The 13,349-nt window shown below is 30.5% G+C and overlaps 3 protein-coding genes across 4 annotated transcripts in view; 1 reads left to right on the plus strand and 2 right to left on the minus strand.

Moving 5' to 3' along the window:
- Positions 1–5,506, minus strand: part of LOC111640899 — a 26,038-nt gene extending 20,532 nt beyond the window's left edge. Inside the window, exon 1 of the mRNA XM_023386989.1 lies at positions 5,407–5,506. Coding sequence (XP_023242757.1) covers positions 5,407–5,440 — 34 coding nt within the window. The 5' untranslated portion in view covers positions 5,441–5,506. The remainder of the gene's footprint in view (positions 1–5,406) is intronic.
- Positions 5,454–13,093, plus strand: LOC111640896. 2 transcript variants are annotated; one of them, XM_023386986.1, is made up of 8 exons: positions 5,454–5,568; positions 7,223–7,275; positions 7,867–8,062; positions 8,171–8,341; positions 8,760–8,845; positions 9,622–9,865; positions 10,091–10,212; positions 12,394–13,093. In XM_023386986.1, exons 1-8 carry the CDS (start codon positions 5,520–5,522, stop codon positions 12,511–12,513), a joined length of 1,041 nt encoding a protein of 346 aa, XP_023242754.1. In that variant the 5' UTR covers positions 5,454–5,519; the 3' UTR covers positions 12,514–13,093. The 2 variants fall into 2 exon arrangements, with proteins under 2 accessions (XP_023242754.1, XP_023242753.1); XM_023386985.1 differs by having other exon boundaries at positions 7,867–8,341.
- Positions 10,985–11,999, minus strand: LOC111640898 (ATP synthase subunit delta, mitochondrial-like). The gene has a single exon (XM_023386988.1). It carries the CDS (start codon positions 11,771–11,773, stop codon positions 11,291–11,293), a length of 483 nt encoding a protein of 160 aa, XP_023242756.1. The 5' UTR covers positions 11,774–11,999; the 3' UTR covers positions 10,985–11,290.
- Positions 13,094–13,349: the final 256 nt, after the last annotated feature.

The following is a 13,349-nucleotide window of genomic DNA, read 5'->3' on the forward strand; positions in this document are numbered from 1 at the left end:
TATATAAAATCACAGAAGTCATTTCAATACATGCATAAATTACATTTCCTAAAAATAAATAATTATAATTAACGATAAAGAAAATTTAAATTATTCTACAATAATTTCTAACAAAATTTAATGGGATATTTGTTGCGATGAATCTTCAGCAAATTTTTCAAAATTTGGTTCTTACGTTGTTAATTAAATAGAGATTATAATTGTGTACTTACAATGTAATGGCTGCGAATTTATAATGTGCAGAACAATAAATGAATCTTTCAATTTCAAGTACAAAAAGTAAAGATCAAGTACAGCTGTCCCTTGATAGTCCGACGTTTTGTAATCCGACATGCTCAGTAGTCCGACGCAACCTCCCGTCAAGGTAGCCGTCCCCGTTACGTGTCTGCTTGCACAGAAGCATGTCGCGACGTGAATCTCCCCACCCAATTCTTACACGATGACACACATTTCGTATGTTTTCCGTGAGCAGTTCTATTCGAACAGTTGGAGTAGGGAATATTGTAGGCTACTGCTAGCAAAACAATGCCAAATATGTAATCACTTTCGGTAATCCGACACCTCTTTGGTCCCATACCTGTCGGATTATCAAGGGACAGCTGTAATGCGCGCACGCAGTGACGCATTGCATGGTAGTGGTACAATCCAGGTCTCGCTATTCCTAATACCAGTAGTCCAGTAAAAACACGAAAAGCCTCAATCTTATTGAGCAATAATTATAGAATAGAATAAAAATTTTTTTTCTATTCTAAAATTAATACTCGGTTAAACCGTAATTTTACTAGACTACAGGTTCACTTGGCACTAACGATACAAATAGACGGGCAAATCAAGTGGATAAACAAATTGTTTGGATTGTTAAAAGGGAAATCAGTATTCATACTGGGATATTTTAAAGCAAGTTTTTGTCGTTTTTTTTTTTTTTGTTTCTTGTGTTAATAATTTACAGCAAATTGATTAACATACGTCATTTTATAATGAAAGTTAGATGTACCCCCTTCGATTTACGCTCGTACCCCTAGGGGTGAATGTACCCCCGGTTGAGAACCACTGTTGTAAGCTAACCGAAAAGATCACCAGACTCGTATAAGCTATATTGCTTTCCAAGGTATGACATATTTTATATTTTTTCGTGTATAGTCATTTGAAAACTACAGGAATTCTTTATGTGATAAGAAGAATAAAACTGTATTCCTCAAAAGCAATAGACTAAATTTACAGTGATTTAACACGTTATCTAGTGAATTTTTCTATGTGATTAGCGTATAAAATAAAAACTTTTATCAGAATTTACAATAGTACAGTATCAGAATTCACGGAATTCACAATTTGTTTTCCGTTTTTGCCGTTTGTCATTTTCGTCGTACGACAAAAACGGTAAAAGAGAGCCGAAAATCGCGAGAACAAACGATAAAGAGAAACGGGAAAAAACGAAAACGAACGAAGAGCAACCGAAAGAAATAAAATCTTTATTTTATTTCTTTTTCTACATTACTAGGCTATTATGCATTAATTAATTATAAATTATAAGATTCGTATTTGCTCGAATTCAAGCTTTCAAATTACTACAGTAATTTTTAATGAATTTAATAGAAGCATCGGAAGAACAGAATTATTTATTCTACAACAAATTTTTCAATGTATTTTTCTTCTATTTTTAATAAAGAACGATTTATTTTAGTAGTTTCAAGAGTTATTACCACAGATTGTTGCTTTCTAATATTTTTAGTCAGTTTAGTCACGTCATCCATCAAGTGTATGTTTGGCAATTACGAGTTGTTGATGACGGTACTCAGTCGTCGATTAATTGATTTTTACGATAAATTTACATTAAATAAAACGTTTTCTAAGACATACACGTTTTTCACACATTTATCATGCTTTATTTACCGTAGTATGTAGCCTATTACTGTACGTGCTGAAATGCTTTTTTTTCGAATCATTATGCTCTTTTAGAATTAAACTTACAACTTTACAATTCTTAAGTCCAATAACACATAATCTTCAAAGAAGATCCCCTCATAAGTATTTCCCCATTCTTTCTTGAATGAATTCTTTTCGGCAATTTATCATCTTGATATGTTGAGCATCTCATCCTTCATTTATATAATAAATGTTAAATCTCTAAAACTTCTGGATAGGTCTTAGATTAATTATATATACAATCATTAAAGATTTATCAACAAACTCGTACGATGTTCCATGCTTGTATTGCTCATCTTTTTCTTATTTGGTAGAGAGAAAGAGATGAAGATTCTTCTTTATTTTCTTATCTTTTTCAGAGATATAAGAACAAAGACAAATGGCATGTCCTAATTTGGCCTGAAAAGCGAAACAAAACCGGAAATGAATTGAAAACAATCGTCTTGATAATAAGAAATCCACAGCCAAACGGATATTAATCTATCAAACGTAGTGAAATATTATTACATACACCTAAAAGTTTAGAATTCCATTCTTTCTATCATATCACTTTATCAAGAAACTTCATTTGATAAACATATACAATGTACACTACAAATCCATAACGTTTTAAGTATGAATAAATGAATACATAAAACACTTTTATTGCTCATCTGTTTACTATATTTGCATATTCCATTTATATTATCAACGCTATCTGAGATCGAATAAATAAAGTTTGAGATATTTTCTCCATTTCTAACCAAAAAGAGATAAGAAGAAATTGTTATCACTCTTCACGAGAAAGTTTTTTGTTGAGGATACTCGTGATTTATTTAGAATAATTATTAATACACAAACTGTTGATAACATTACTTCAAATACTAACAGAAATCTTGTGTTTTGCTTAAAATATTAAAGATTAAACAAATATGTTATAACTTTTTTTAGCATTATAATGCCATTGTTTATATTATATAAGGGTGTATGAAATGATGTGGAAAGGGATACAAAAACTGTATTTAAATTCAGATTTTTGCTAATATATTGTGTAAAAATAAACTTTAGTGATCATTAATGGTCTCTCACATGTTGAGAAATTGTTAATCTCTATATGTATAAAAGTCAAAATATGTATTTTTGTTAGGCAGGGGGATCTATACCGTTCAATGTATCCTTAACAAATTTGGTATGAATACCCTAGAAAAAATACTGTGGTATTTCAACCATTCATAAAGTTCATCCCTCTTAACTTAAGCTCGAGCAATTTTTTTTTTGCGTTTTGCAGTTTCATCATTGTAAATACATCATTGTAAATACATACTAAGGTCAATAAATGTATATTTTAGTTACTAAGGCCATTGTCTTTATTACCCTCTTCCAACTCAACTTTACCAATTCCCAGCCCCCTGAAAAGCCCGAATAACACCGGGCACACGCAGCTAGTTGAGGGTGAAGATAAAGGTTAAAAACTTATAATGCACTTCACAATAGATTCTGATTAATTGGAAAATGCCAAATGTCAATTAGAGAAATTTTTAATTAATTTAATAAGCCAACAAAATTTATATTTAATTAAGAATTTTAAAAAAGAAATAGACTTTTTAGCTCAGGTATTATCAGGACTGTACACAGAGTAATAATACCATGCGTGATGTAACACAGGGCACAAATAAATTTATGTATAATATTAAAGATCACAAGAATCTACGAATTATTTTATATTTTTTAATACAGTACCTGTATTTAAATAATATTTTTTTTAGAACTTTAGAATGGCTTAGAAGTTAGTTAACCAAGTGTACTTAATTAATATAATCTCAGTTTGATGACTTTTGAGCCCCCTGTATGTTTAATCAATTCAAATTATGAAGGCCTAAATTAGTCTATGATAAAATTAATATTTTGGCATTGGGATGTAGAAATAAATAGACTGTCCTGTAGGGTGAATGAAAAATGCGAATAATGTTTCAATGGTATCAGTTTCCTCTGAAGCTATATCTTGATAGATTTTATGCTGAAAAATTTATGAATATGGTATTATTCTCGTGAGATTACATTGCTTTTCTTGCTTTAAGATGAGCCTGGGCCTGTCAGAAATAAGATTGGACCATTTATCTTTTAAGTCTCCAGTACATTAGTAAATAAATAAAACAACGTTAGAAATTATACTATATTTTTTAAATAATAAAATTTGATAAAAATAGAATTTAAAAATTTTTCAGACCCATTAAATATCAGATTCGAATGAAATAACTCTGTTGACCTTCTGTGACGGGATTTGTATAAATTTTAAACTAATTTGTTTACAAAATGACTCTCATTTCTGTTCTATAGTTTTTAAATTTTGGCCATAAAATTAAATAGTATAGAATATAAAACTACGTGTCGTTATCACTAAATAGTTTAGATCGAACATAAGAAGAAACACAAACAAATATGCCAAACAATCGAAGTATTCCATTGACTTATCCTATATCAAATTTACTTTATAAATATGTAAATATTCACTTGTCTTATAACAACCTTCGTCATTATGAATAAATGAATAAGTAAAATATTTTTATTGTTCACCTAGTTACATATATACATGGTATTTTATATTTATGTCTTTCATGATTGACTATACATGCAGCCGCCATTTTTAAAAATATAATTTTGTTAAGTTAAACTATTTGTAATTCTTTAATTATTCTATACAGTTATAATTGTATTAAATGCTAAATTATTTTGAACTAAATTTAACGTTTAAAATAATATAATTGAAAGAAGAGCCAATAAAAACGAGTAAAAAGAATTAATATTTATCTATTGGTTGATTTAAAACTGGATATAAATTAATCTATATTTAATCAACCAATAGAAAAATAAAAAGATGTAAATTTGAAAATTATACAACAACCAATAGACAGACGGGATTCAAAATTTTAAATTAACTGCCAAACTTTAAGCGAGTATCATAGTTTTATTATATTCTCTAACGGTAATAAATTTAAATATTTATAACGTTTAAAAATATATTCGTTTTTACATACGATTATTTATTTATTTTAGGTTTTTTTTAAATATTAAATTAATTAACATGACTAATTTTAGAATACAATTAATTACCCGCATTAATAACAGATGGCAGCACGGAAAATTGCAGCTTATTTCAAAAATTTTCCGTAATTAAATAAATATAAAACTTTTAAATATAATTTTTATGAATTTTTTTCAATTTAAATAACTTATACTTTATTTTTTTATTTTAAAAAATATAAATATTTCCGAATTAAAAACTTATTTTTTTTCATGAAAAGAAAGAAAATAAAAAAAACATTTTGAAATGTTTAAAATTTCAATAAAAAGCTAATTTTTTAAAATTTTTATTTAAGTAAATTTTAAAGTATTTATTTCTTTTTAATTTGTTTTAAACAGCGAAGAATATACGGAAAAATTATTATTATTAATAATAACTAGAATCAAATTTTAAATTTTTAAATCTCACAACAATCAACTTACGATTGGTTAAGGGATGCGCATGTATGTTTAACATCCGGTGACGTCAGAAGAAGCGGAGGAGGGATATCGCACGAGGATGTTGTGTTGATGTGACGGATCTGAGAAGTGAAAAGATGAAACTTGTTATTATTTTATTCACGTGGATGATGTTTTATAAATTTGGTAAGTCGAAATTTTTAAAAATAAACACTATAAAATATCAAATAAATAAATAAATATAATATAATATAATATAATGGAGTAATTTGTATGAATATTTTTCTATTATAAACTTTTTTCTTCATCTTCCTCCTCCTCCTCTTCCTACTCTTTGTGATTCTATCGAAGGTAAAGCTTCGTTGCGTGACATTTGTGTCATGCAGTGAAGGTTACTAACGTTACTATAAGTCCATTAAACAGCAAAACTTAGAAATTTAATGTTAAAAAGTTACTTTTAGAGTATTTTTTACTATAAATTCTCTCGTTCTGTACCGAAAAAAAGCGTTTAAAACGTTAAATAACACCTTAAATTCTCTATTTTTTTCTGATATTTTTATATACTGGTAAAGGTAATTATTTTAAAAAATTAGACTTTAAAATTGTTTGTGTATGAGACACGTTCGAAAGATTTTTAAAATTTTCTTTCGCCTCCCCCTCCTTCAGAAATATATATATATATATTTTTTCTTCTTTAAAATTCTTCGAGTTAGTTTGTTGAGGGTTTTTTTAATAATTTGTTCGGTAGGTGGGACGAGAGAAAAAAAGAAAAGGAGAGAGAAAATACACAGTTTCACGCAAAAATTCGCGAAAAATGGAACAAGGTCACCTGACCCGAGGATGATAGCCTCTGGGGTCACGTGACGCGCTGAGGACGTGGCAATTTACGTCAAAATATACGAACAGAAAAACCGTTACCAAAAATATAAAATTTGAAGGCGGGAAAATATGGCCGACTGCCAGATTATTGTCATGGTAACAGGATGATTTTTAAAGGATGTAGTTACAAAAATGTTTTCTACACTCCGATACGTTGATTAAGCAGTTTAAACTTTTACGTCTATCGTAATTTGTCATCTTTTCGAGTAGATTATTGTGTAAATTTGTCTTATAAATTACTCGGAATAATTTTAAAATTAAAAAAAAAAAAAAAACATATTCACGCATAAATGAGATGTCGCTGTTGTTACTATATTAGCATTACTAAATATTAATATGATTTACTATTATCATTATTATTACGTATAATCACGTCACTGACCGTATGTAATGTGATGTCATTAATGACGTATAAACGAACACGGTCATTTGAAATTTTTTTTAGAAAAAAGGGGGAATCTGTAAAGTTTTACGTTAAATTAGTTGTTTAATTTATTATAAATAAAACACTTCGACACTGATACCGTCTACTTCATTGAATGAAGTTCTTTTTTGGTGTTTTGTCAATGGTCATGTGACCCACCATTTCGTCTGATTGTCCGACAAACCGGCGCCATTTCTGTCCAGTTCGATAAGCGGAGGTAGACGACATCCAAGTCAACAAAATGCTTCTAAATCATTTTTAAAATATTTAAAAATGAATATAAATAAATAATATCACTTTACTTTATTTTCATTTAAACAAGAAGATTTTTTTTTTTTCAAAATTTCGCTAATAGAATTAGTTCAGTTCCGTGTTGATAGATGGCGAAGATAAAATTTTGTTTCTTCTCTCTCCCCCTTCTAGTATGAGAAATTTATTATGATATATATATTTTTTATGAATTAATTTTAATAATTTAATACGCGTTATTTAAATGAGTAATAACGTTTTTTAAATTTTTTTTACTTGTGTTAACAGTTTCCTCAAGACACATTAATCAACAAGTGAATCATGCAGATGACGTTAGAAAAGTACGTATCATTAATTAATTAGCGATAAAATGATGCATTAAGTAGCATAATTCACCCTCGTTTCTCCTCTTAACTCGATTAAATAATAATTAATCACGCAATTAACTTCTACATCATCAAATTTACAGTTAAAACGGCAAATTAGGTTTTAAATGACGCACTAAATTAATTAGATTATCGGGGAAATATGATTTTAATGAAATAATATAAAGAGAAAAATATATGTATTTTTAATTTAATTTTAAACGAATTTTTCATTAAGTTAATAACTTTTTCTGCGGGGGCGTTTTGTTGGTTGTATGATGCCATGCAAACGACGCCATCTTTTGGAACGAAGTTTTGCTTGAATTTATTTATAATTAAAACATTTTAGAAGTTAATTAAACTTATTTATTTGTGTTTTTATTTATGTAAATAATAATAATAATAATAATTACTTTACATCAGATTGTAGCAGACGAATTTTTTTTAAAATTCGTCTGCTACAATTGTTATGTGTTTTCACGTGTTTTAAGTTTTAGGTTAACACGTTTTAAAATTGATTATTGATTTAAAAACGTTTACTTTATTCGTTTTTCTTTTTTGAATAAGGAAACAACTTTAGAACTACAACTTAATCAATTGTTACGGCAATTTCCGAGAGCAAATATCGATCAGTCGTACTTGCCGAAAACGGATGATGTATCATCTGAGGAGTACGAAGAAGAGATGGTGAAGAAGGATTCGCTGATACGCTCGCAAAGAGATAGCATCTCGGACGAAGATACCTCACCCGAAGTAGTTTATGGTAAATTGGTGTTCTATCCCTCATCGATGCCAGTAGATCCCACTCATCGCTCGTCAACCGAAGTCGAAAGCGCATTTCTAACACAATTTCTTCCTTCAATCGCCAAAGATTGGAAAGAAACTACCACTCCGCCGTCCAGAAGTGATTTATCGAATAAAAAAGGAAGAAAAAATAGAAAAACCGATACAAACAAATCCTCCAAAGAAGAAAAACTATTAGAAACGGTTATTCAGTTAGCAGAGAAATATGGCGCAGATGCAAAACTCGGTGATATGTTAAGTAAGTTTTACAATTCATTTAAAAATAGTTGTATTAAATTTTATTATTATAACAAATTCTCCCGAATCGTATTTATTACACGATATTAATTACAAATTATTCCACAAAATAAAGAATAGTTTACAGTTAATAATAGATAAATTTATGTATAGAATGAATAGTTTAACCTGTCACTTCGGCTGCGTTGTAAAATATAATTTAATCTAGTTAGACGACATTAAATATAATTTATCGTTAATAAAAGTGATGGTATGTTGATTTATTATATTAATTACATAAATGGAACAATATTATATGTGTAAAACATAATTTAATGTCTAAGATAATGTATGAGGAGGCGCCATGTATTAACGATTTGTCCTATATTTTTCTTATTATTTATGGTTTCATAATAACGATATTGACTTTTTTCTTAAAGAGAAACTTTGCGAAAATTCGACCGTGACGTGTAAAGGAGTGGAGAATCCAAAAGAAGAAGACAATAAGAAGTATAGAAGAAAGCAGGTAAAATTTCAAGCAGTTCATTTAAATTTATCGTCTTATAAATTGCATTATATCGAAGTTGTAAACGACGTTGAAAAGCATTATTATTTTGTTTATAAAATATTGAATAAAAACCAAGTAAGGCCAAGGTTTCCCCCGAAATTAGGTCAAAAATAAAATGTATAGCGTAATGTTTTATATAAATATTATTTTGAAAGTGTTGCGTAATTTTGCTATCATTTTCTTTTCTAGACGAGAAATGATGCTGGAAAATAGCCAGAGAGTTTCTGAATATTCACTATTATCATATAAAATACAATTATCTTATCCGTGAGAGATTTTCCGTTCGATATTCTAAATTCGATGATAAAAATGGGATTTTACTTCAATTTTTTCCGAGTAAATTCGACAATTTAAAAGAAATCGGCTTTAATAAGTATTAATGGAAGCGGATTAAATAAGTCAGGGTTAAAATTTACAAAATTAAATTAATTATGTATAACAATCACCTCACTTTCAATATTAAAGTTTGAATGAGTAAAATTATCATTTTTATCTATTTCACCCTTTAGAAATTGAGTTTCAAACAAAATTATTAGCATTTAAGCGAATTTAAACCTGTAAAATAAGTTGTATCTATTACCATTAGGACAAGCTTGCGTCAATAAATTTTATCACACTAGTTTTTAAAAATTCAAAAAAATTGGCACGGTTTTAATGTAAGTCACACGCTTCATTAAATTCCATTTTGAAAATTTAAATGTACGCTTTTTTTCTTTTTCAAATTTTTATTTCAGAATTCGAGACAACAGATAAATGGAAAGAACGAAAGACGGAAAAAACCGAAATCAAAAGTCCATAAAAATCAAATCATTCAGTCCTCCAACCCGGAAGATAGTGAACCCAAATGGAATAAATCGATACAGACGAAGGTGAAGAACAATGCGAGAAAAAACACGAAATCTAACGACGTCATACTAGTACGCGAAAAGGGAAAAATCGGCACTTATTCACGTTCACCCCGTCGTTTAATGCCGTCAGGTTCGTATTAGGTTCATTTAGAGTGGCGCCCCCTACTTATCACTTCACTTTTCAATTTTTATTTGTAAATCTGTCATATTTATGTGATCGTGTTGCCAGATTAGATCAGAAACTTTTAAAAATTTAATTTATATATATATATATATATATATATATACAATTAGCATATATAATTGAATGCTGAATGTATTAATATATTATTTTATATACACGTATCACAATCAGGAATCGATAAACCGACATCAAAAAGTTGGCGCCGTCCATCGAAGAATAACGTCGCCTCGACTATGGCGCCATCCGAAGATTTAGAGAAGGAATTAATTGATTTGGAAGACATAACGGAAAAGGTTAGTCTCATATATCGATCGATTTCTTTATTAATAAAATACATTTATTCGATACTTTTTCGAATATAGTTTCGGAATTTCATGCAAAATGAAATTCCGTATTAATTTCCGAACGGCGTGGTTCGTGTTCCAAATGCTCCGTTTACCGCACGTAAATTAATAATAATTTTTTAACTTTTGGAAGTCAAAATGGCTTTTCTAGTTTAATACCTCATTAAAATCAATGCTCTTTATATATTGTATAGAATATAATAGCTGATATAGTCGAGTAAAAAACAGATTTCGGCTATTCATAGTATTGGCGAACGATCGGTGCGTTCGTAAATGCTCGCTATTCGACTGCGATTATCGGAGTCAATTACTTTTGCGTTCAAAATTTATTCAAACATTATTATTATATTTAAAATGCACGCTTTAGAACATTAAAAAAAAGCATTTTAGTAAAATCCTACTGCAAACTTTCCAGTTATAAAACGTATACAAGAATTTAAACATTAACAGCGACTAATGTTAGGTGTTCGAAAATTCATTCTAGAGCATTCGAATCAAGTACTATTCGCAGCGGATCCGTGTATTTTTTAATAGAATATTTTCGGAAATATATTAATTTTAGTTTTAAAACGGTAAGGTGATAAAATTACAAATGAATTAACCGCGTCATAAAATCTAAAATTATTATTTTCGGAAGCGATCGTTGTCATTTATTGTCCAGAGAGGACGCCACAGTATACGCGACTCCACACGTTAAAAAAATGTTACAGAACAAGCACTGTTTTATAGCAATTATCGTAATTTTATTAACAAGAGAATTAACAATTTACGGTTTTATCGACTTATAAAACTCACAACGAATTTATAGAAGAGAGAGGAGGTGGAAAAAAACATTTTACCTTTCATCCATTCGTCAATATCTAAGCGATAGATACGTATTTATATCCAACTGTCTACCTGCGATAAGCGATTCTTAAATACACACACACGACAATTATTTTAAGAAGTTTCGAACACCGATCACGTGATACAAACTAATTTATTACGTACTAAACCATGATCTACAATTTTTTTACTTCATTTCTTTTTACTCGACGGCTTTGACTAAAGCTTCGTGAACTTCTAGCGATATTTGCGCTTCCGCTTTAGCTTCCTCGCTAGTAGCGGTGCTAAGTTCCTGTTGTGCCTTGGAAAGTCCTTCCCTGCACGCTTGAGGGTCGAGTCTATCCAACGGCACCGCTTCCTCGGCCAGCACTTGGACCGACGAGTCGTCGTTGATGGTAATGGAACCGCTGCTGACGAAGTATTTTTTGGTGGCTCCGTCCTCCTCGAACACCGTCACCACTCCTGGTTTGAGCACGGCCAAGCAGGGTACGTGGTTGGGAAGTATGCCGAAGCTACCGCTGTAAGAAGGGACGTCCACTTGTTTCACGCTCGATTTGTTGTAGTAGACTTCGTACGGCGATCCGAAGGTGAAAGACATCTGACCGCTGGCGTATCCGCGCGACTGAAGGCTCGACGAGGCCCTAAGAAGGGCCCTGCTGGCGTTTAGGCTTCGTAGCAACGACATCTTGCCGCTCGACTAATAAAATGGCGGCTCCCGTTCGTCCTTTCGCTATCCCGGATGATGGCCGCGTCACGTGACGAAAGGACGGGTTGTCGTCTGGTGGCGATTCTTCGGCGGAAATGACGTCTGAGGCGTATTTATAATTAATATTCTATAAACGAGAGAGATAAGTAGAAGAATTTAAAGTTCGATTGCGTTAAATTTGCAATCGTGACGTTTCCGTTTACATGACGTCACCGCAGAAGTCGGGAAGAAAATGCCGTAAATCGTGTTCGTTATTTGGGCGAATAACGTCGACGTCACGAAACTACGTAAAAACCAATTAAAATGCCCGTTTAAATTATTTGGCACTTAATAACAGCGCGCGATTTAAAACTTAGATATGCTTTGTTCTAAAAATAAATCTCGCCCGATAAATAAAAAAAATATATATATATCGGCTTTCGTAATCACGCCGTTAATCGCGATTAACAACATGGAACCGCTACGTGATCGTCTCGTGCTAATTAGTGATGTCATCTACAACGCGATAAAATCGACAACGCAATTGATTAAGGAATTAGTAAAAATCGCGCGCCATTAATGACGTCACGTCACTCATCCCTATTTTCAACTTTTTTAAGGCAAACCGTCGTCTTAGGGATCATTGGGCGATAAAGAACAAAAGCAGAGAGCGCCTACAGAAACACATCGAGCAGCAGATCGAACTTCATCGACGAATCCGAAGACAATTAAGTAATTAATTAATTACGAGATTTTTATTTGCTCACTTAACGGAGCTACTCCGATCGACGCTAACGTGGTAGTGATGTCACGTGATACCTAATCGGCCGTCTCGACCAATTAGAGAGTACTAACTCGGCATTTACGAGTTTAGCGAGTCGTACTAATAAACGCCGTTAGATGTCGGTATCGTTTCGTTTAGAATTGTTTATTTTTTAATTATTATTTTTTTCCTCGGTACCAATTAATTATAATTAAAAGGTATATATATATATAGCAATAAAATATTTTAATTAGCTAAGGAGGGAATTAATTATATATATATTGTAGACGGTAAATGTAAATAATAATCGACCATTAGTTGTTGCAGGTTTGTTCGAGGCAACGGTGCAATATATATATATTATATTATAGAGTTGTTGATGACGCAATAAAATTATATATTGCTTAATTGGCATCTTGCACACTCGTTCTTATAAGTGAAAAGTTTATAATCAAATGGGGAATTAATTAAAAAAACAACAAAAGTGAAGTGTTTTTTGCAATGATTTTCATAAAAAAATATATATATATAAAGTTGTTGTAAAAAAGTTTAAAAAAACAAAAAATATTATATATATATATATATATATAAACTANAAGTATTATTAAAATAGGGGAAAACTTATGAACCTAATAATTATTATTATTATATATATTGATGTGTATGTTGTTATGTAAACTGTTTACATTAAATGCTTGAAATAAATATGGTTGCCAGTGTCTTTTGTTAAAGCGTCCCAATGTTTCATTACGGGAAAACCTTCGTTTTGGAAGTTTGATACGATGGACCCGCGTGCAAAAGAATGGAAATGGT

Source organism: Centruroides sculpturatus, unplaced genomic scaffold (genome assembly GCF_000671375.1).
Source record: "Centruroides sculpturatus isolate CEXI.00-Female unplaced genomic scaffold, Cexi_2.0 scaffold1467, whole genome shotgun sequence".
Classification (NCBI taxonomy): Eukaryota; Metazoa; Arthropoda; class Arachnida; order Scorpiones; family Buthidae; genus Centruroides; species Centruroides sculpturatus.